This window comes from Brachycentrus maculatus, unplaced genomic scaffold (assembly GCF_059751285.1).
Source record: "Brachycentrus maculatus isolate JH-2025_06_01 unplaced genomic scaffold, ASM5975128v1 h1tg000234l, whole genome shotgun sequence".
NCBI classification, from domain to species: Eukaryota; Metazoa; Arthropoda; class Insecta; order Trichoptera; family Brachycentridae; genus Brachycentrus; species Brachycentrus maculatus.
In genome coordinates, this window is record NW_028280985.1 from 416,895 (window position 1) to 441,883 (window position 24,989).

A 24,989-nucleotide genomic window follows, 5' to 3' on the forward strand; every position below is an offset into this window, starting at 1 on the left:
CATGAAGGTAAAGTGATCAGTCCTGCGCTTCATGTACCAGTCCAAGGTAATATTAAATAAATACCATAGTGAAAAAAAAAAACTTATTTGTTTTGAACTTCCTTGAGAGTCGAACCCGGGACTCCAGCTAATAATATTTCAATAATATGCAAGTGATTTAATATGAAATATATATTTAAAGATTTTTCAGTAGGTCATGGCCGGTATATCATTGGTAAAACTATACATCTATATATCGCTGTATACATCTCAGTGTATCTTGATTCCGATTAATAAAATGTATAAAACAAAGTAATTGAAAATCACGTGGGAGATACTTTTTTCTTTCACGGTCGGCGCATAAAAATATAGCGCAACAATAAAATACAGTACACATATAAATGTCTCACGATTCTCATCTTATTTGACTTTCTATTGTGTAAATGACCGTATTTTCACGATGTTTGCTCGAAAAATTCTAATTTTTACTACCTCGAAAGTCGTTTGTGTGATTCGGAGTAAAAATTACCATAAAGAACAACAAAATATCACCCATTTATACATTTTTTTAATTTTTTAAAAATATAGTTACATAAATATAAAAATTTAATACATTTATAAGAGATTTTTGGTTTTAACATATCTTATTCTAGTTACACTGTACCTTCTCCAAAAAGTAGACTAGGCTCTTGTGCTTGGTGAGGAATTTAAACTCAATGTTTGTTGTTAATAATGTTTAAAAATGCTTAATCCAATATCAAATGTAAAAGATTTTTTTCTTTGTATTATTTTTGTGTTTAAAAAAAATTAACTTGGACAAAAGGTATTTATAATTTATATTTGAAGCACTATTTTTGTGATTTTCCATTTTATAATTAAAATGTAACTTTGTTTTAAAATCACTATAGTGATTTTAAAACAAACTTACATTTTAATTGTTAAAGGTATTTAATTTATTTTTTGAAAATTATTACATATTTTTTTCTGTAGAGAGGTAATTGAAGTATTTGGTTTTTTATGTAATAGATTTTGGCTTAAAATAAAATATGGAAGAACTATGTATTGAAATATTCTACATCCATATTTATCTTTGACTCAAATATACACAAATATTTATTTTATACTAGAAACTGGTATTTTAGATGAGCGATGAATATAAAATAGAGAGCTCCGTTTGTAAAAAAACTGTTAAATTAAAAATAATAATAAAAAACTCGTGGTTACGAACGCTGAAAGAAATACTGTACTAAAAATTTTAACACCTTGACTTCAAAATAAGTTTAAAAAAATTAATGAAATGTAATATTAATCTGAAATTTCGAAGGTTAAAATTGCATAACCAAAGCTTGCTGCTCTCGTACCTTGAAATAACGCAAAAGTCGGTTAGTCTTCGTCGCTTTAAAAAACCCACATATTGTTTAACCTCCTGTCTGACCTCAGTTTACTCCTGCACTATTATTACAAACACACACGTTGTGTGTGCATATTATAAATTTGATAATAAATGAAACCGAAGGTCAATACCAATATATTGAATGTAACCTCATTCAATACCATTTCGATGGAGGAAAGAGTCATAGAGGTGTAAATTGACCGGAAAATAAAGTCAGTTCACAATAGCGAGGAAACGTTTTAAAGCGTGTTAATTTTACTTACAAATAAAGCTTTTCAGAATGGCTGATTGTTTTTCAGCGGTTTGTTTTCCGGGATAAATAAATCTCGATATTCAATGCAATATAATACAAAGCATCTTTACTTTTTCATTAGATCTTATGTAAAATTAATGGAAAATATTGACAATTCAAGCAGATTGGCCGAGTCAATATAGAATTGAAGCTAAATCAGATTTTTTTACTACTGCTACCATTACGCCGTTTCTCTGAAGGGGCAGGCAGAGAGGATAATTCTATTCGCTTTGGCGTTCGTCACACTCTTCTGTCCTGACATATACTCTCAGCCTCATTCACACCTCACATTCATACATCTAGTCATACATGCCCTTCAATTACGCAGACTTTTGACCCCACCAGAGTTTAGGTTCTGTTTGATGTGATCGTACCAAGTCTTTTTTGTCCGTCCTCGTTCTGTTCTTCCGTTCACATTTGCCGAATACACTTTCTTAGTCATTCCCTCGTTATCCATTCGCTCCACATGTCCATACCACCTTTTTAAATGTGTAAATTAATATTCATCGTAGCCATTCGACAGACTTATTGGCAGTTTATGGTATCCCGATGGCAAACTTCTGAAGGTCTAGGAAGCTTCTCAGAATCTGAAAACAGAGGTGCGTGATTACACCCCCTGAAAGAGAACCTTGAATAATCCTTAGTAGAAGTATCCTTCCGAAAAAGATATCGATAGAATTTCTGGAAGATGAAGTAACCCTAGTAGATTATACATTCATTTCGCATGTAAATGGTCAAGTAAACATTGTTAATGAGTTTACACGACACAGTCATCACGTATTGTTGTAAACAATACCTAGTAATAATTTATCATGCTGAACGTTTTAAGAACACGAAAATGGAGAACGTCTGACCTTTTTTGTGAAATTCGCGACACCTCAAACAATGAAATGGACATTGGTCATTGTCATTAATGTTTATAGCACACAGTTAAACGACCATTAATAGTTATTTATTGTATTATTCATCTTGGCCGGTGACAAACAAGGTTATAAATGGCTATCGTTTCTTCATTACTCGTCAAATTATCACTATCTAGCTACGTGATGACTGTATGTCAACCCTTACTTATTGTACAAAAAAAATCAATCAATTCAGAAAAGGCTGAAGCGATAATGCCTGCGCGTGTTTTTGATCCACTGCAAATACAAAAATTTTGCTTTTACAATATACATTTCAAAGACAACTATTTTATTTTTTGGCATCTCATATAAATTAACGAAATATTTATTTACAATGACATTCCTGTATTTTTTTCTTTAAAAGTTAGCATTTGTTTAAATATTTGTTTCTGCTTCCCTTAAATGTATGTATTTAGTTATTTAGATTAGCCCAAGATTATATCTGGTTTGGACAGCCCCGATTATTTTTTATTTATTTTAAAACATATAACATACATAAGAATAACATATATAATATTCCCGATGACTGATTTCCATTACTCGTTTTAGGGTTAAGGTTAACGAGGCACCTACAATTATAACAAATTTTTTAAAACAAAGTAAAGATACGTGAAAAAACAAAAGCAATGAGTGGACCACAGTAAAATATCAATATATTTTTTCAAAAAGCTTAGTCAAAATAATAGTAAAAAATAAAAAAATTCTGAAAAGCAAATAAGAAAGTAAAAAAGATAAAAATAAAATTAAAGTAACACAAAGCAAAATGTAAAATATAAAACAATAAACGGGTATAGTAAATAGGCATTTAAAAAACATAAGGTATGAAGCATGTTTAAACGAAGCAAATGAGAAAATATAACTAAACACTAACAAAAATATCTTTATTTATTGTTTCGGCATTAACTTTGTGGTAAGACATGTTACAATGATTAAAGAAAACACTTGTTTTTTACCACTTGAGTTTTATTATAGACTACATGTTTCAAAAGTTAAACTTCCATCATTCAGGTCTGTATAATAACATTATACAGACCTGAATGATGGAAGTTTAACTTCTGAAACATGTAGTCTATAATAAAACTCAAGTGGTAAAAAACAAGTGTTTTTTTTAATCATTGAAAAATATATTTTGTTATTTATTTTGGATCCCTTTTCAATAAATAATGAAGATTATATTTACAATTTATCTCGTAGTGACGACTGTTGATGCAAGATTGAAAAAAAAAATTTCAACGCTAAAAAAAAGGTTCAGAGTACTTTTATGTTTCCAGTTCAAAGTCATTTTTTTATGAATTTCCATAATAGTGATGTAATGTACACTCTATTGGCAATCTAAGTGCAGTACGATAAAATTAATAGCCGGATTAAGTTAATAAACATATTTTATTAAATGTGCTCTTTAATCTGCGGTATTGGTGTCAGCGCTGGAGTACTTGGTATATTATTTTTTTCCTAAACAAGCAATCTTATCTTACATCAATGGTGAAAACAACACTCAAATTCACATATTCATATTAGCAATAACATCTCAATAATGATTACAACATTTTGACCATATTCAATATACAGTAGTAAATAATTTATGACTGAGGTTGATATTCCCCTTTTCTATGTTTTCATTTATTCTGTAAAACAATGGTATTTATGGTATTTACCATAACCCAAACAATTTTTAGCTATAGCAATATCGATTTCTGAATTATTTTTTTTAAATACTGCTTTCAATTTTGCCAATGAAAAAGCACATGGCTTTTATGAAGATATTAACATACATCATATTATCAAGAATATTTTTACAGCAGAATTGTACAATAAATTACAAACTATTAATAACATTTTGAGTGTGTCCTCACTTGTTCACATACACGTTCACATCATCTTGCATACATATAAATATAAAAGGGTTTCTGCTATATACAAGCGTTCTCAATCCAAACATAGATGGCTCCAGTAAACTCACACATTAAGCGTCATGACCTTTATGAAAGTTGTACGAGTTCAAAAAATTTGAGTAGTGTGGTTGTCAATCATGGATGGAATGGTGAATGTTACACGTGTGTGAAGTGATCAGGTTAAAATTGCATAACAAAAGCTTGCTTCTCTCGTACCTTGAAAGAACGCAAAAGTCGGTTAGTGTTCGTCACTTTAAAAAACCCACATATTGTTCAACCTCATGCCTGACCTCAGCTTACTGTTACACTATCACTACAAACAAACACCTACACACGTTGTATGTGAATACTATAAATTTTATAATAAATTAAACCGACGGCAATAAATATCTGGCCCATCATATTTCTCTTCATCTATGGACACATTTCGGACAGGAGTTTTTTACGCCTGCGGACGCTGGCGACGGGATTTGATAGTTATGTGCAAATAGTTAAGATCATAACAAAGAGATTGGTGCATAATATTCATATAAAAACATTAAATAGTTCTTTCTTTACTGACGTTGAAATGAGGCCGGCGCAGGAGGTAAAAATACCCTTCCCGTCCTTAAGCATCAATCGACCGAACGGGTAGAAATACCTTTCCCGTCCGAAGTATGTGATGTCAAAATGTACGAAATATTATTTATAAGTCTCACACATTATAAAGTATATAACAACTATATAGTTTATTCCACATCAATTTTATTTGACCAGTGACCGGGTTTCGCCGTAAACGACATCATCAGACGGTTCATTATAATATAGTAGTTAGATTTCGAAATTGAACTCCGTGACTTTGGAATCACTGTACCAGTCAATTTAATCCAACCGTGAAGTTATCAAACAATATTACCCGCAAAACTATGTACAGCCACTTTCAAAATTAATGATCCAAATAAATATTTAATATCATAATTACTATAATAGATAGAACAACGTTTTGTACGCGTTTGTCAATATTTCATTCTAGTCAGTAAGCTGGTTTCAAATTTACAAATCAGTCACATTGTAAAAACTTAATTGTAAAATAATACAAGTTAGATATAACAATTAAAGATTTTTTAGAGGAATACTTGGGTGTCAGGATCTGAATTTAATTGTGTAAATTTTATGTCAGTATATTTCTTTTTATTGGTTTTTGAATTCTTGAACGAAAAATATACTCATGCGACTTCGTTCTGTGCTGATAATTTTCAGGTTGTTTTAGCACGGATTTTTCCTGAATTTTACTAATTGTCGTTGGAAATCACGTTAAACATAACATATATATAACATATATATATATATATATATATATATATATATATATATATATATATATATATATATATATATATATATATATATATATATATATATATATATATATTTCAACATCTTGTACAGAATGTACGTATATGTACATTTATGGGTTTATTGCTAAGAAGCAAAATTTTCCAACCAATTAAAAACAGATTAATGAAACTAACCAAAAATTTAATTAAACCTTATACATAAATTGCAATACAAATAAACAAATATTTATGAACTTTCTCTGTCTTTCCGATGGTGCTAAAGCCCATATGTAGCCGCAACATTGCAATGTTGGCAATGCATTGGCCTCCAACCCCTTCTGTCCACAGCGGTCTACTCTATTTCATATAATTCAGCTTGCAACCTAGAGAAGCTGAGCCGCATCCTTTCTTACTTGGTCCTCCCACCTCAGTCTGGGTCTTTTCACTTTTCTCCTTCCACCTTGATGTCCAGTCATAATTCTTTTAGGGACGCGTGTGTTCGGCATTCTCTGTACTAAATTAACCATTTTTTTTTGGAAAACAATGAAAGCAAAGGAAGTAGGATCATGTGAAAAGTTTAGGGGGGGAGAAGTGGAAGAAACCAACGAAGAATGATATAATGAACAATTAGGGTTTCAATGAGAGATAGTAATGTTTCAGGTATTTCTTGAAAGTCATCAGAGATAGTCCATTTTTCACATGAAAAGATTCAGTCTATAGATATACATCATCCTAATGATGGCATTATAAATCTTTTTAAACATAAAATAATAATAAAATTGTAATTTTTTTTCACTCTAATATTTATTGAAGTTAACCCTGGACTGGTACCTGAAGCGGAGGGCTGATCACCTTTCTTTCATGTGTTAACGATAAAGATAACACTGCGTTTATATGATGCAGTACCCTATGCACCATCGGGTGCGGATGAGGGTTTGACAGTGATAGACAGTGATTTTTAAGTAAAAATCCATTCCGTTCATCGCGTCGAGTTTTTTTTGTTTAAACCAAATAATTTTGGGTCGGGTTGTTGTCCCGTGGTTTGTGTCTTGTATTTTTTTTAAAGTCAGAGGCCCTTGGCTTGGACTTCATTTTGTGAAAACAAAATTGCTGTCGTTACATTGTAAATCTGTTCGGCGAATCCATGACGTAGTTAGTTCGGGCAATTGTCTCTCTTGCCACGAGCGGAATACAAATTATCCTGCACTGCTTCGGGTCCCATAGCAGAACACGATCCTTCACGGTGTGACAATGGCCTCTTGAATATATTTGCGATGGGATTGCCTCGTAATATTCGTACACGTAACGACGATTACAGTGCCAGTGGTTGGGATGGCCGCCAAGTTCCTCATTTCATTTCCGGTAATAATTTAATCAAATCATGCGTGTGACATAAATTTACTTTTAAAACTGCAATCAGATATCATGATTCCTTGATCTCAAGGCCCTTGTAATATTTATAATATTTAAAAAAAAATTGCCGATAATTTCAGGTTATTTGAGCACGGATTTTTTCAGATTTTTTACTAATTTTCACTTTCAATTGTAAAGTGATCACTTAAACCAGCCTATGACGGTCGTCAGCCCCGTAAATGCCCAAACTTCCATATTCTTCTTCATCTTTGATGAGATGTCAAAAAAGAATATAAAAGGATTGTTTTTATTGAGGAAGGTGTTGTCTTTTTGCGCAGACATGTCTACCGAAGTGGCGACTCCTTGCGCGGTGGCCGTGAGCGACGGTGAGCTGCGCATGGAGGAGGACGTGCGCGCCGCGGCGCTGGAGGAGCTGCGCGAGGACGACTCCGTCAGGGAGCAGGCGCTGGCGCAGCTGCGGGACTGGATCGCCAAGCACCCTGCCATCAAGAAGTGCAGGACAGGTAATACATCCGGTGTTGAAACAAATTGTGTAGGGGTGCGTGTAATTAACAAATTTAAAAATATTCATAAAATATCATCTTCAAACCCTTATCCGCACCCCGATGATGCATAGGACACTGCATCATATAAACGCAATGTTATCTCGATGGTAACACATGAAGGAAAGGAGATCAGCCCTCCGCTTCAGTACCAGTCCAGGTTAATATTGAATAAATATTAGAGTGAAAAAATCACTACTTTTTATTTGACCCTCCTCTGGGAATCGGACCCGGGACCTCCAGAACGTTGGCCGAGCGTGCTGACCATTAAACTGTAGAGGTGGACATATTTGTATTATATTTGTATTTGTATATTTATTATATCGTAGTCATACAGGAGATAGTGACTAAGTGCATTGTTTTACAAAAACGTGATCATTGACTATTTGATATCTTACTAGCTTAATAATTGCCCTGAAAAACATCCCAAAGGATTTTAAATTTGGAAGTATAATATATTGACTCGTTAAAAATGACTAACTGCATTGATTTTTATTTTTTTGCCAAGCAAAAGTGAGTTAAATGGCCCTCCTGAGTATTTTACGTTTTGGTAGTTGGTCACTTTCTCCTGTACGACTACGATATATGTATTAAATTTGTAATTTATTTGACAGGCGCCGTGGCGTAGTTAGGTAGACGCTGCGATTGCGAAACTGGCGTCACGTGTTCGAATCTCGTCTATTGCAATATTGATTGAAGAAAGATTTATTTTCACTTGGTCTAAGTGTAGTTGATGTATTTTTCACATTTACCTTCCCTATTCTTACTATCGTACCTGCAGAGAAGCCTCTAAAAGTATAGGCTTTGCGAATCATTCCTTTTTAAAAATAGAAAAATATAAAATAGACGTACCAATTTATTGCTTTTTTTTTAAAAAACCTTGATACAAAAAATGTATATTTATTATCACTAAAGTACTAACTTTTCGCGGAAACAAAATTGGTTTAATGTGCCTTGTTTTTCTCGTTTCTCTTTTAAGTATTTTTGTAACTTCAATTTTTGTAATATTAAATTAAACGATGTAAATTATCAATAATTATAAATTTCTATTGTCCAACTTATTGAAAAAACAAACGATTTTTTTTGCACAGCTCGGAAGGAATCCCTAACTTATTGTCCAAAATACATCTGATCTGATCCGACGGATCCGGTATTTCTCGCTAGAGTACCGAAAGCCAATATATAGGATTTTGATAAGCAAAGGGTAAAAAAAGTTGTTTTCATTTTACTTTGTAATGGTATTTTAACAAAATATCACTCTTAGTTTCATTATTGATTTTTAAAATAAATATTTTCGCCGATATTTCAAACAAGGTCGTTATTGTTTACGATGGGTTTATCTTTATTAACTGTTTTTAGCATCCAGGATGTACGATCCTAGTTTACACTATTTGTTAGGATACAACTTAAAAGTACCCACGCAAATATTGTATACCTTTGCAGATGTGTGCCAAATAATAAAAAGTTAATATTTATCTTCTCAACATTTACATATTATAAACAATGAGAAACGTTGATAATATATAGAAATATTTATTTTCATTCTACCTTGGTGCCATTGGTGCACGGTGACATAAGGAAGGAATGCAAGGCTGAGATAAGCATTATCGATACAATTAAGAAAGGTGTGTTGAGATGTTTTGGCCATGTGAATCGAATGAGTGAAGAAAGAAAATGAAAAAATATGAGGTGAATGTAGTTGGAAATGTAGTGGTCAAGAGTCGAAAAAATCGGCGGATATATCATATATCGCTCATTCCATTCAACGTCATATATCAAAAATCGTCAATTTTCACCTGTGCATGTTTTCGGAATGCCTAGAAATTGTACTATATCCCAGCAAAAGCGGCATATTTTTAACTTAATATTTACCCGTTACAGGGCACAAAGTGTTTTTTTTTGCATTTTGAAGAAAAGGTATTGTTTAATTATTTTTTTAAATATGCTAAATATTTTTCAAATGGAGAAACAACATTCAGGTTTTACCTAAAAAGATCACAGTAAAAAGTTCAATAAGTGGCTTGATATTTATTTTTAATGCATTGTATTCTATTTTTAAACGATCTCCTGAATTTTTTTTTTTATATATGACGTTGTTGAAAGGAGTGAGCGAAATGAGGAGATACATGAATGCGGTAGGTGCGAAGATTGTTTGCAAAGACAGATTGGTGTGGCGTTCTATTATTTCTGCCTACCCCTGCTGAAAGCGGCATAGTGGTTAGTTAGTTTAGTTGATTCCATCATTAACAAAATAATTAGGAAAATAAAATAAATACTTTATTGTCATTTAATGATGCCGTTCCGCTCAGAAATCATTTGGCATTGATGAAACGGGTCGTGAGATTTCTCAGAGCCCACGAATTCATGTAAATTATTTTTCTCGTTACAACGATGTCTCTGCACAATAAGGTACAACGAGTAATGGAGCCAACGTTAAAGGTGATTCACGGATGAATGCGAATGATCCACGAACCTTCAGATTCACGGATGAACGCGGCTGATGAATGGTGAAAGGTTGGCTTTTCTCATTTACCGCCATAATTTAAAAACTATTCAGTCAACTTAAGGCCTAGTATTCGTTAAATAGCAACTTAATTTTCTTTAAACTCAGGTAACATTTGAAGTAATCGTTTTTTTTAAACACCGTTTTTGTATTGAAAAAATAAGTTTTTCTTCGAAATAAATATGTGCTTTTGAAAAGAAAATTCATTGAAAATTAAGGATCGTAAAAAATTCTTTTAATGAATTATAATTTTCAAAAAACAACAAAAATCCAATATGTATTCTAAAAAAATTCAGCTTGACCGACGACCGGCTATATGCTTTGACGGAAGCTTGATTTTGCGAGTATGGCCTTAACTCAAAGCTGAAGTTTTTAAACTAGTTTCGGGCAGGTCAATATGGATTTCGAACTTACTTACACATTGGAAATTACTCCTCAAAGTATTGTAAAGTAATTGAATGAATTTTAATCGACATAAAAAAATATCCTTAATTATAAAAAAGTCTTTGGAAGAATTATTTGTTTGATATTTTCATCTCTCAAGGTGAAATGATAGCACTAATTAAAAAGGAGAATTGAAGATAAGATTGTTTATCGGGACAGATAAGTATGGCTTTCCATCCTCTCTGTCTACCCCTGCAGTGAAATGGCGTGACGGTAGAAGTAGTAATAATATATAGAATAAAATATGTATTTTTAATAAAAAAAAAAATTATGAGTATTATTTGTGTTTTTATTGTTTATCAAAAATACTTCATTTTCCTTCTATTCCTGTAAGCCTAAGCGGCTCATTTTTAAAATATAGGCATTAAATTGTGGTAGAGTGGGTTCAAACGCAGAAACACTGATTCAAGAGTCCGCGACACTAACCACGGGACCAACCCGACACATTAATATGAAGACTTTAATTAGCAAAAAATAAGTCATCATTGCGGTGATTTATTTACATAGGTCTATATATGTATATCCAACGATCTGATAATAACATAGTTATCTCGGATGCTAAAAGTCGGCGATTAATAAAGCTGATGGTGTTGATAAATGTGATTGGATCGGTGTTTCAATACTGTATAATTTAGTTTTATCGTTTTTGCTGTACTTGGAAAATCTAATATCAGCAATGAAACCATTTTATCGTCCAGCAAACATAATAAAAATGTAGCTTCGCAATTATTCATTTACTGTTATTTTATCGAATCCTTTACATAAAGAGTCTATATTAGTAAACAATTATTTTCCTTTATTTTTTATTTTATTTTTATAAATATTTATTAGTTGCTTTAGACAATTCTCCCTAACAATGTATGTATATACAAGGATTTTTATGTCTTAAAAATGATAGTAGGATGTGGTAGTTAATAATAAATTAATAAGATAGGTCCTTAAAAAATAATACAATAGACACAAAAAAGAAAAATTTAAAAAGGTGACAAAAATTTATGAGGCAAAGATCTATCAGATTTAGGGGTATTTTATTTAGAATGTATGACAAGACGAATAAGACAAATAAATGAGCTATGTGATAAATCTTGACTAATATAAGATATTGAATCCTAGCTTTATGACAATTTGAAAAAACGTATTTTCTTTTTCGATTGAAATATTTACTATTTAAAAAGTGTATATTTTCAGGTAATGAGGGGTGAAAATGAAAAAGCCTTATTTATATAAATAATATTTTCCGGTTGCCAGAAACATTTTTTTCTTAGTGAACAATAAAGACGATTTTCACAAACAAATTTCAGCGTTTATGAAGTAAAATATTAAGGGACTACTCGCAAACACACAATTCAGTAAACGATCGGCCGCACTAGGGGCCAGACGTGCCTCCACGCACATTTTTTATCGAGAAACAATATTGTATTGGCATATTAAAAAAAATATGTATATATATATAAGTATATATATGTATTTTTTCAACTCAAACAATTATAAAAATGTCTCTCTCAAACTCAAAATTTTTGTGTCGGGTTGTGGTCCCGTGGTTAGTGTCGCGGACTGTTAAGTAAGAGTTTCTCGGTTCGAACCCACTCTACCACAATTTGATACCTATTCCTAATAATGAGCCGCTTAGACTCACAGAAATATTATGAAATTGAAATATTTGTGTAAGTAATAAAAAACACAAATACTTACATATTTATATCGGATAAAATCTTATTTTTAATACAAAAACGATATTTTAAGCGAAAAATTCACTAACATTAAACTTTACCTGGGTGTAATGAAAATTACGTTATAGACTATCAATTATCTCGACTTAAGGAGGTCATAATATACCACATGCATTAGTATTGCAACTTAACCTCTATATATTTAAAAAAAAAACGCGATAGTGACGTATTGAAGACATACATAATAAACATCGTTTTTCCATTACACAACGAAAGGATATCCCATGCTTTGACACGAACAAATTTACTATTGAGTAAAAACATAAACGACATAAGTGATGTTTTCTATTGTGATCGTGAAGGAGGCTCGCGTTCATAGTCTACGTCAACATAAAGGTTTGGATACACATGCTACATTTAAGCAAATGGGCATGTTACATTTGAGCAATTACTACTTAGTAGCATGTGTGCACGTTCCTTGCTAGAAATGAGCATGCTCAAAAATAGACAGCCGTTCGATTTTCGGGCATGCTACTTGCAGCGCGAGTTGAAGGGGGGGGGGTGCTTTAAGCATGTTGCTCACTCCTTTCAACAACATCACATCAAAAAACTTGATTTTTCAGGAGATAGTTTTTAAAGTTTAAAAATATAATGAAATGTATTAAAAATAAAATCAAACCACTTATTTAACTTTTTACTGTGCAACAGATCTTTTTAGGTAAAAAACCTGAATGTTTTTTCTCCATTTGAAAAATATTTAGTATATTTAAAAAAATTATTAAACAATACCATTTCTTTAAAATGCAAAATAACACTTTCTGCCCTGTAGCGGGTAAGTTAAAAATATGCCGCTTCTGCTGGGATATAGTACATTTTCTGGGTTTTCCGAAAACATGCACAACTGAAAATTGACAATTTTTGATTTATGACGTTCTTGAAAGGAGTGAGCGATGTGTGAATAGGTTTCTTTATTATGCCTATATAAGCATTCTCATTAATAGCATGTGTATCTGCATAACTCTCCTTATCATTCATCCTTCACATTGTGTAATACCACTTTAATAAACACTAATTCGTAAGTACCGGTTTCGGAATAATCATTCAATCGGTAGTCACGAATCAGTGTTTAGTAGAGTGGTATTACACTGTGAACGATGAATGATAAGGAGAGTGTTATATTACCATACCACAAAGTTAACAATGCTTTTAATATACAAAATATGTGTGTCTGCACCTTAAGTAATGGAATGTGAATAAAAGCCATTGAAATGTGAATAAAAGCCATCTCTTTGTTGAAAATAACAAGTTTACATAAAAGGTAAATAATTGTATTTGATGACGGGAAAATGTTAATTTACTCTGTTAATGTGTTGGTTTTGCCATGCGCTTGTGTTTCGACATCTTGCATTCGTGTTTTTCTTGACATCTTCTCGAGAAAATGTGTTTAGAAATACTTTAAAGATTAACTGTGTTTTAATGGAGATTTTTCCTTAAAACTAAAACAGACCTTGGCGTTTGAATGACCCCTGATGAAATATTGGACTAATAGGATGGACCTACTAATACGTAGGCATAAGTATTTCATGAATTAATTTACTTGTTTTGGTTCATGATCTTGCAGAATCGAAACAGAGCATGACGCCATCTTTGTCACTTTGTGTAGTTTTTAAGTAAAGCTTTTCAGAGTTGGCTAATAGTTTTTAAACGGTTTGTTTTTCGGGATAAATAAATCTCGGTATTCAATGCAATATAATATAATGCATCATTACTTGTTCATTAGATGAAACTCGTGGAAATAATTTACAATTTAAGCAGATTGGATATTGATTTGTAGTTAAATAAAAGATTTTTAACTACTACTACTACTGTAACTATCATCACGACGTTTTTCTGCAGGGGTATGAGGGTAGGCAGAGAGGATGTAATGCCACTTTTCTGTCTTGACATACAAATTTATCACATCTATACATCTAGTTATACATGCCCTCTGATTACGTAGACTTTTGAGATCATCAGATTTTAGTTTCTGATTGATCTGGTCGTACCAGGGCTTTTTCGGCCAGCCTCGTTCTGTTCTCCCGTTCACATTCGTCAAATATACTAAGTCATTATCTCGTTATGCATTCGCTCCACATGTCCATACCACTTTAGAGAACTTTTCTAATATTTTCAATTATCTCTAATTCATTTTTTTCTCCCTTTGAGTAGTTAGGGAGTAAAAAATATTTTATTGATATCTCAACATGTTGTTTGGTAAATTTTATTGCTTGTAATTTTTATTAAGTAAAATATATATTTTTAAAATAGCAAAACATCGCTAACGCACGCATTTGCATAATTTACGCATGAATTTACTGCAACGAGTTATTTTCGGAATCATGTTGTGAAATAATTACATGCCGTAAGTGTTTATGAACCAATGATAATTTATTATATTTGCATTTCTCAAATTAATTAACATATTTTAGACATTATGGCTGCCAACGACATATGACGCTGATTTTGCTTATAAAAATAGACAAGAAAAGAGAGGATAATAAATCATTATCTTTTGTTGTCTCTCGCTTATTATTATGTCCACGTTTTGCAGCTTGGCGTCCGATCAGCTAGGAGACGAACCAGCATCATTATTTTAGCTCTGATCTATTGATGTCCAGCTCTATCTGTCTGACCTTCCAATCTCATTCATCTATCGTTTGGTAGTCTTTTTATCGTATGAACTTCGTAATTCTTTTTATACATTCGTAGAATTCAATTCCACTTTTACCAAGTGAACCTTTACAGTATTCATCTTGGATTGGATTGAATTCTCGATTTGTCTCCGTCACTTGCAGACAAATCAAGAATTCAATCCCACTTCAACCGAGTGTTTCCAGTGAGGATTGGTTTTAGATCCAAAAAATATATGATATTCTATCTTTTCTGTGAAACTTACAAATTTGTGGAATTGTGTAATTGGCTTTATTTTTATTACTGTAACTATTTTTTTATTTTATACTTTTTAAAATGTAAAGCTGTACTATTTCCAAGCAAATAAAAAGACATGTGCAAAAATAATTTTAAAAAAAATCAAGAGATCATTTTGTCAGAGCCATTATATATTGTACACTGTATATCAGCGCAGGTAATTTTAGCTGCATTGCTTGATCGATCACGCGTTTACAGTCTCTGCATTTTGTATCTTATCCAAGAATCGATCTCGTGTTTGCAGTCTCTTCACTTATTCAAGAGTCGATCTCCTGTTTGCAGTCTCTGCATCTCATTCAAGAGTCGATCTCGTGTTTGCAGTATCTACATCTTGCAGCATATTTAAGAAACCCCTTCCATCTGCACTCCTTTTATTTGTCTTGAATACACTTGCAGCCTAATGACTGTTATCATGTTGTCCCCAGACGGTCCTTTCCTGCTACGCTTTCTGCGCACCAAGAAGTTCTCGGTGCCGCAGGCGTGCGCCATGCTGGAGAAGTACCTGACGGTGCGCGAGCTGTACCCGCAGTGGTTTCAGAAGCTGGACATCGCGGACCCGAGCCTGGAGGCCATCGTGGACAGCGGCTACCTCGTGCCGCTGCTCAAGCGGGACGCCAACAACAGGCAGATCATCCTCTCCTGCGCGGGTAACGAGATACTCTTACCTCCTCATTATTCCTGCGATCCTGGTATGCCCGGACTACTCCTATTACTATATTAGTATATTTTTTAAGTATCTTCTAAAGATGTTTTAGACCACACTCAGATAGTGTAGACTCTACGATCTTTTTTAAAATTGACTCTCCGATCGATCGCAGAAATCAGCAAAAAATCTACATATATTGACATCTCAATACAGATGAGGAAGAATATGAAAGTCTTGGTATTAACAAGGGTTATGACCTTTAAAAATTCACTATACCTTCCACGATTCTTGAAAAAATTGAGTAGTGTGGTTGTCAATCATGGGTTGAATGGTGAATGTTGATCATCTAACCAGCCTATAATGAGTCATAAGCCCTGTAAAAATACCCAGACTTATGAAAATCGAGGAAGGACGAAGAGGTTAGACGAGGAATAATATAGATTCTTCCTCGTCTATCTATTACTCTTGAGTAAAATGATCACTTAACCAGCCTACTACAAGTCGAAAACCTTGTAAATACCTAAATTTCCATATATTCTTCTTCGTCCAGACTATTTTATTTCTTCTTTATGTTTTATTTATTTTAGGTCTTCGTTTACTAAATAATTTTAAAGTCATTAATTGATTCGGCAGTCACTTTGTGGTAAAATCTATCCATTTTAATTAATGTTTTACTTAGTAAATACCACTATTTCTTAAAATCTACTGTGTCACGTGTTTCGATGCATTCCGCATCATTTTCAAACCCGTACGGTGTTTGAAAATGATGCGGAATGCATCGAAACACGTGACACAGTAGATTTTAAGAAATAGTGGTATTTACTAAGTAAAACATTAATTATTTTAAAGTCGTTATAAGTGTGACTTATAACTTATGACTTTAAGACTTCCATATTCTTCTTCATCTATATTAAGATGTCAAAGTGAAAAATAAATCCCAAGTGGAAAATACCAGATTTGTGAACAAGGATTTGCACACACCAATAAATTGTTTATATTATAGGTTAACATTAAGCTAAGGAAAGGAATACACCCCTACAGAAAAACCAGGATGAGCCATCCTTCAGGGCACCCGCCCAGGCCTTGAGAGCGCAGGGTTAATCACCCAGTCTCTTTAAAAAACTAGATTACGATACCAACAACATTTAGTTCGACGTTTGGTGATGCGTGCCTTAAGGCAGAGTTTTCTTTAGTTGTCGGTCGTTTGTGGTGACAGAGACGTTGTTGTTTCAGGACGATTCGACCCTTACAAGTTCACGTCGGAGCAGATGGCGCGCGCGCACTCGCTCGTCTGCGAGTCCCTCATGGACGACCAGCTGAATCAGGTGTACGGGTACACTTACATCAACGACGAGAGCGGCCTGCTCATGGGCCACGTCAGTCTATGGTCTCTGGCTGACATCAAAGCCATCATGGGATGCATACAGGTATTTTTAAATATATATATTTTTATTTAATCAAATACATAATTGCAAATTAAAATAATGGTCAGCTGGAGTGTCCCTTAGAGACAAAATAAAGATAATAATTTACAACTAATAAATACCCACCTCCGACTCCATAGTGTAATAGTCAGCACACTCGGCTACCGTTCTGGAGGTCCCTGGTTCGATTCCCAGGGGGGGTCAAATAAAAATAGGTGATTTTTCACTCTAATATTTATTCCATATTACCCTGGACTAGTACCTGAAGTGGAGGGCTGATCACCTTTCCTTCTTGTATTTAACGATCAAGATAACACTGCTTCTATAGGATGCAGTGCCCTATGCACCATTGGGTGCGGATAAGGGTTAGAAGAAGAACACATAATTGCAAATTAAAATAATGGTCAGCTGGAGTGTCCCTTGGAGACAAATTAAAGATAATAATTTACAACTAATAAATACACGAGTACCTAAACGATTTTTCTAAAAATCGGTTATTAAATATGTTTGCAATCACTCAACATCCCTGATCCCTTCTGACTGTGACTGCTAATCAATACAAAAAATAAAGCCACTTGAGATCTACCCAAGCTCTTTTGCCTAACGGCCAAAATATTTGGAATTATGTTATGTAGATAGTGTTTTAGTATTAATCAGTCTTGAAAAAGAAGCGGTGAGCTTCGAAACATTATAACTAAGTTATAATAAAATATTTATAGTTATTTTGAAAAAAAGTTATAAAATATAAAATTAATTAAGTAGTTTGAATTATAAAATGGAAAATCAAAAAGTTATTGCTTCAAATATAAATTATATAAAATAAAGAGTTCACGCATTCGTGGAAGCCTGGGTGTAGCAGGCATCAATAGTAAGGTAGAGGAAGGCCAATTGAGATGGTATGGGGTACATAGAGCGCAGAGAACCTGATCATATTGTGAACCATTGTAAACCAGGCAATTGCCATAGATTTTCCTCGAAAGGCATCTAGAGGAAGACCAAAGAATTCATGGATGCTGCAGAAAGATAACATGATTCGAAGGCATGACCTAGGTGACGTTGCCCATGATAGAAGGACCTACAACCTGAGGACGAGGAGAGCTGACCCGAACAGTCATCAAAGACGATAAGTTGGGATGAAGCCAATAATTCTTACATAAGAAGAATACAATAATGTGCCTTTACTTAATTTTCCCGTACCGAGAGCACATTTTCCAATACTTATTTATAAAACTACATATACGAAAAAAAAATTGTTTGTCACATGTAATCAAATACGATATGGCGATCTATTTTAGATCTACCCAACTCCATTATCCATTTATGACTAGCTCTTTTATATTTAGTTTATATTTTTAATGATTTTATGGATAATGGAAGCAGATTGTACAACTTTGCATAACAATCAAAAATATTTTGACCAAAAGAAACATGTGTTAGAATTCCGTAAACCAAACTTTTTTGGCTACAATATACTGCTTCAATGTAACTCAATCAAACGACGAAAAAATTTTGATTAAGGTTGGAGTTCTGTATGTGACGTTTTGTATACGTATAACAATGTACTGAATCAAAATTTGATGAATAAAGAAAACGGCACTTCCCGGTATCCGGTAATGCAGTCACCTTTTAAGCACAATCGACATAATTACATCCACTCCGAGAACACTCAACTCGTCTGCACAGCTTATCCTAATGTACGGTGGCCCGTAATATCCATACTATTTTTCCATTTTTTAATTTAAAAAAATATTTGGCAATCACCAAAGTTTAGAAAGCTCTGAAGTTTTAGTTTAAAGTTGGCATCGAAAATCGTCACGTCCAAGATAACATGACATAAGGGTGACCGCTCTTTACCAACTTACGACACACTTTCGATTGTGAATCGTAGTTTCACTTCCAACTTTATATGAACGATTCTGATACCTCGAAAACATACAATGCAGTAAACGATCGGCTACGCGAAAAACCAGACGTTTTTTCGCGCACATTTAAAAAAAATGTATTAAAAATATATTTATATATTTTGTTAACTCCTTACCTTTTAATAACTGTTTTCTTTTCAAAACTATGTATTTATTTCGAAGAAAAACTATTTTTCAATACAAAAACGGTGTTTTAAGCAAAAAATTCAATTACGTTAAATGTTACCCGAGTTTAAAGAAAATTAAGTTGCGGGCTATCGAAATGGGTCAATTTTGGCCGGAGAAATGGAAACCAAACAGAAAATAACAGTAATTTGAACTCAAATCTGGATTTGATTTCAACGGATCGAATTGAGTTTTTAAACAGGCACAGTATGATGACAACTGATATTGCGTTTTGTATTTTTCGGAACAACTATTTACATAGATATTAAACACTAGAGTTTTTTGGCACCGTGTAGGGCCTGTAGGCGAGCAACATGCACGACTTTGCCTTGAAACCGGTCTATCCACTTTCCCTTTGGAATCAGCTGCTGCTGTACGTACTGACTACTAACTGTACAATATACTGCTCCCAGTCTGACGGTGGTCATCACTCAATTATTTTGTAGCTTAACAAACCTATATCAACTGCATAAAGCGAATCATAGACGCCTGACTGCGTAATTGGCGTCGCTAGTTCGATTCCGTTTATTCCGATAGAAATCCAAGGAAGCAATTTATCAATTGGTCTGGAATATACAAGTACTGGAGAAAAATGACATGATCCCTAAAAACTTGGGTGATTAAATTAATAGGAATTTAAAAAAATAGTTTAATGTGAATCACTTAATTGAATATCAAGCTTTGTTTTGAGTTTAGGAGTTCTTATAAACAGTTTATTTCTGGGTTATTAACCATATTTTCCAGTTTATTATTACGATTCTCTTCATACCATATTGTATGCTATATTGCTTTATATTGTTTTATTTGCGTTTGAAATACCTATATAAAAATTTAAATATTTGTGTGTGTTATACAAAAACAAATATTTATTTTAGCATGAAAAAAAAGTTATTAAAAATAACATATTTCTAAGTCATGACCATCTACAAGCTACATGGAGTACAATTCAGTCAACTTTGTTACAGGAAGGAAATAAAAATAATGACATTTCTATTTTTCCGTATAAAAATAAAAGGAAATAATAACGAATAAATTTTCTTGAAGAGATCTTTTTTCAATCAAGGAGAAGGAACAGAAAATGTTAGAGTAACATTTAGGTAAATTCATTTACATGACACGAATAAATTACCACCTTGAAAATTAGCTCATGACTTATTTAATTGTTAACCAAATTTTTATTGATATTTTATTTTCACATGTGATATTTTTTTCCATACTGACTATCGAATAGTCATAGCACTATTATATAGCAATATTGTTTTCCATGGCACTATTTAATATCCTCAGATTACTCACTTGTGACTCACTTCACTTCAAACCCTTATCCGATAGTGCATAGGGCACTGCACCATATAAACGCAGTATTATCTTAATGGTTAACAAATTAAGAAAAGGCGATCAGCCCTCCGCTTCAGGTACCAGTCCAAGGTAATATTGAATAAATATTAGAGCGAAAAAATCACCTATATTTATTTGACCCCCCGCTGGGAATCGAACTCAGGACCTCCAGTACGGGTAGCCAAGCGTGCTGACCATAACAATACGGAGGCGGACCTTATAGGTAGGTAGGACCATAATTAAAGAATTATATTTTCCGGGGTCCTTAAAGTCTAAAATTGATTGAAAAACTTTTGGTACTTATTCTTCTATATTGTGAACTTTACATCCATGGGATGGTTTGCTAATATTTGCACACGAGGACGGCGAACGTTGCATCATTGGGGAAACTTATTCAGGATATACCACACACTGCCGTTTACCAATAATAGCAAATCGTATCATTATACTATACACTGATTGCAAAATGTTATCGATTTGATGAAATCCAATAATCATCCTCGTACACTAGCGAGTTAATGGCGTATATTTCGAAACAGCCATGCCAGCTCTAAACAGGCATAAAATACACATTTATGCATTAAATTAATGATATTTATACGTTTCGTAATCTGGGAATACTTATCTTAGCTAGTTATCGGTGAATAAAATTAAGTCAATATTGGCAGATGAATAAAAAAATCCAAGAAAATAGATTCATTTTGTAAAATATAAAAACATCAAAATTATTATCTACTGTTGACAGTCGTTTTATTTATTTCTTAAGCTCTACATGGCTGTTTTATTTATTTATGATTAAACATTAAATTGTGATCTTTTATTTTTTAGTATGTTTAGGGGTTATTATGGCATGTAGCCTCTAAAGCATTTCATTATATCGATACCATGGTACCCTGAGAATGGGCTTTGTTGATTGGGGCCCAAATGAATAATGAAAGTTATCTGCATTTGAATTTAAAATATATCTTTCTTTTATTTATTTTTAATTAAAATAATTCGGTAAACGGACAGAGATATCGAGGAAGTCTTGAATAGAGTAAATTATTTTGTAATACGTATTTTTCATTATATTACATTCGTATTTTTAGTATATGAAGTCAAATACTTTAAAAATAAAATGTGTGGCTGAATGAGGGTTCCTCGGGAATTTATAACAGCCCATTTTTAGCGGGATAAATAATAATAATAATAATAAATATGGATAAATTATGTAGCGCCATTTTCGTAAAAAAACTACCTCAAAGGCGCTTCTCAATTCAGGATAAGGATATTCCTCAATTCGGTATCTGAATGGCCAGGGAATCATAAGAAATTAAATGACAAGTGAATAATAGATGAATTGGTAGTGTTATAATGTCTGAGAGGTTTGTTCAACTTTGTTTCCAATCTCAGTTAAAATGATACCTTACCACAAAGAAGAACTTCAAGTTCTCGTAACTTGAACGGTGTTGCAACACGAGGTTAGCAGTAAATGGAGAATAGAGCGTGGACTGACTCCAGTAGTTTGTGTACGGCCATGCGAAGTTATCGACCTAAACTCGACTCTTGAATGCATTTTGTCTAAACGATTGAGTTGTTCATAGCAGTAATGCTGGCTGTCGAAAAATATGTATTTAAAAACTAAATGTGTAAAAATTGCAATTCAATTGTAAAAACTAAATTGTGCTATTTTTTTACGATTTTAAAGCAGCCAGAGCCACAAAGCATATCGCGAAAAGTAGTCTTTAAAAACGGCTCTACACAAGTCAAACAAAATATTTTTTGTCTGAGACTCCAGATAATTTAATAATTCTAAACTTTCTACTTTTTATTACATTTATGTAAAATATATGGGTGGAAAATTGTATTATTGTTATTCATTTAAAAAGCAGAAAATTAAAAAAAAAAACTTTTCTTTTATTTAAACTCATATAATTTAATTCATATTTCTTATTAAATTAAATTTCATATTCAACTAATAAAATAATTATATTTAACGATTTTTAAAGACAGTACATATTGTTTCGTTAATTTAATTTGAAAAAAACGAAATCGTATCACTTTGAATAGATGCGTTTATATTTTGAATATTGAAAGCATTGATTTTGTGGATCATAGTGATATATTATTTTGAGAAATAAAAAAACTTTGTTTTTTGATCTACTCACAATGTGAATGGATCAAAAAACAAAGTCTTTTTATTTCTCAAAATAATAGATTCGTTTATGTTTCAATACATGAATTGATACACAATTATATATGAATTGTTACACTATAAATATGTTTCTAAGTGTCAATGAAATGATCACTTTTGTCCAAATTAACCCAAAGACGTCAACTTTAGACCTTCGTAATAATGTTTTCATGGCTAATACTTATTTGAATAGACAAAGGTACCTATAAATAATTGGTAAAGCGGATTATCATACTAAATGATATTTCATCCGAAGTTAGGAAAGTGGTTCGGAGCGGCCTTGCCCCCAAATCGAGACGCAAACTCTTCAAATGACTAATTTATTCATCCGTGTACTAGTTATACTTTACTGCTGTTTCTCTTCTCTTCCAAACTTGTCTCGTGTCCACTTTTTATTAGTTATCTTATTAAATCTATTTCAACAGACCACTTGAAGACCTTCTGAAGAAAAACACTATTGGGAAAGAAAATGTTCTATTTCAATTCTTAAACTTTTTGGGAATTTCCTTTCGTATTGAATAAAATTACGTTTGGGTACGTTATACAAATTTGGAGCGATTTATTTCGCAATAGTGTTACATAGATTGCCTATATGTAGGAGTTATCTCATGTGATCGTACGTGATACGCGCGGGTTTTCTTCACCATTCCGCGCTAACCCGTATGACCTACGCGCACGAGAAAAAATATTTAATGCGTACCGGATACACTTACAAATTTTTGTCAGGTTTCATACCTGACAACATTTTGTGACAGTAAACGTTGTGATTCTTTTGCTTGTTTATAAAAAATATGCCTGAAAATAACCCGAGAGTAGGGTGGTTAAATATTTACTTTTATACATTTTTATGAATGAAATTGGTATTTTTTTGTTGATATTTTAATTCTAATTTTTTTAATTTTATTTTATTAGAAGGAAAAACAACAGTTTCAATACATGAAAAATCAGAATACAAAAAAAATCATGAATACCAATTAGTTTTTCACATTTATACATAGGAAAAGTAAGAGAGAAAAAATCTATATAAAACAAGAGATATGAGATAAGGATGGGATAAAGAGAAAAGGAGATGACAGTGATAGGAAAAGAAGAAAAGGAGACGACTGGGAATATAATTAACCTTTTCGGTTTTTAAAATTTCGAATAATTTTACTTTAAAGTTAGAAAGATTGGAGTAAAACATGTCAAGGTGGGTACAATATTCATTGAATTTCCCACAACTTCAATATATAAAAGAATTTTTCAATTAGTTATTTGATGGTGCTGAATTATAAAAAAGATGACTTTGTATAGTGAATCTAATTGGACAGTGAAGAGGTATCTGCTCAAGAAGATTAGCTCTCAGTTATACTGTTTATAACATTATACAAAAAACATAAATCTGATATATTCCTACGTTTACTAAGTGAAGATAATTTATGGAAGGCTGAAGATTCTTCGTAAGAGTTGAAACTTAAATGAAGCTTACCATCCAACATTTTTAGAAATTTATTTTGAATACGATCAAGTTGAGCTATATATATAGCGTACTGAGGGTTCCAAACGACTGAGGCGAATTTGAGGTGACTACGAACATGAGCATTATATAAAGTTACAAGAGAGGATGTATTTTTAAATGGTTTAGTGGTTCGAAAAATAAAACCTAAGTTTCTGTAGGCCTTATTAACGCAGGCTTCAATATGTGAAGAAAATAAAAGTTTCTCGTCCATTATGACACCAAGGTCTTTTAATTCAGTTTTCCTGGTCAGCCGACTATTGTTAATATCCGACTATGATATTGAAACTTGTTTCCCTGTTTTAGAACTCCACCCCCATGCGACACAAGGAGACCCATTTCCTGAACATCCCCTCATACGCCAACCAGCTGGTCGTATTCGCAGTGTCTATACTCAGTGACAAACTGAAGAGTCGGATCATGGTATTACTTTTACTACATAAATGACAACATTATATCATCATTTATTTATTATTATTCTAAGTTGATATTTATTTTTAGGATATTATTCAGTTTTGTTTCAATACTTATAGCCATATTTTAAAAATCAAC

The 24,989-nt window shown here is 32.7% G+C and overlaps 1 protein-coding gene across 2 annotated transcripts in view; it reads left to right on the forward strand.

Moving 5' to 3' along the window:
• Positions 1-24,989, forward strand: part of LOC148306649 (clavesin-1-like) — a 39,823-nt gene that overhangs the window by 13,487 nt on the left and 1,347 nt on the right. For both annotated transcript variants that reach the window (XM_088264622.1, XM_088264624.1), the window contains exons 2-5: positions 7,466-7,651; positions 15,700-15,921; positions 17,154-17,347; positions 24,744-24,860. In XM_088264622.1, the coding sequence (XP_088120748.1) occupies positions 7,468-7,651; positions 15,700-15,921; positions 17,154-17,347; positions 24,744-24,860 (717 nt within the window). In that variant the 5' untranslated portion in view covers positions 7,466-7,467. The remainder of the gene's footprint in view (positions 1-7,465; positions 7,652-15,699; positions 15,922-17,153; positions 17,348-24,743; positions 24,861-24,989) is intronic.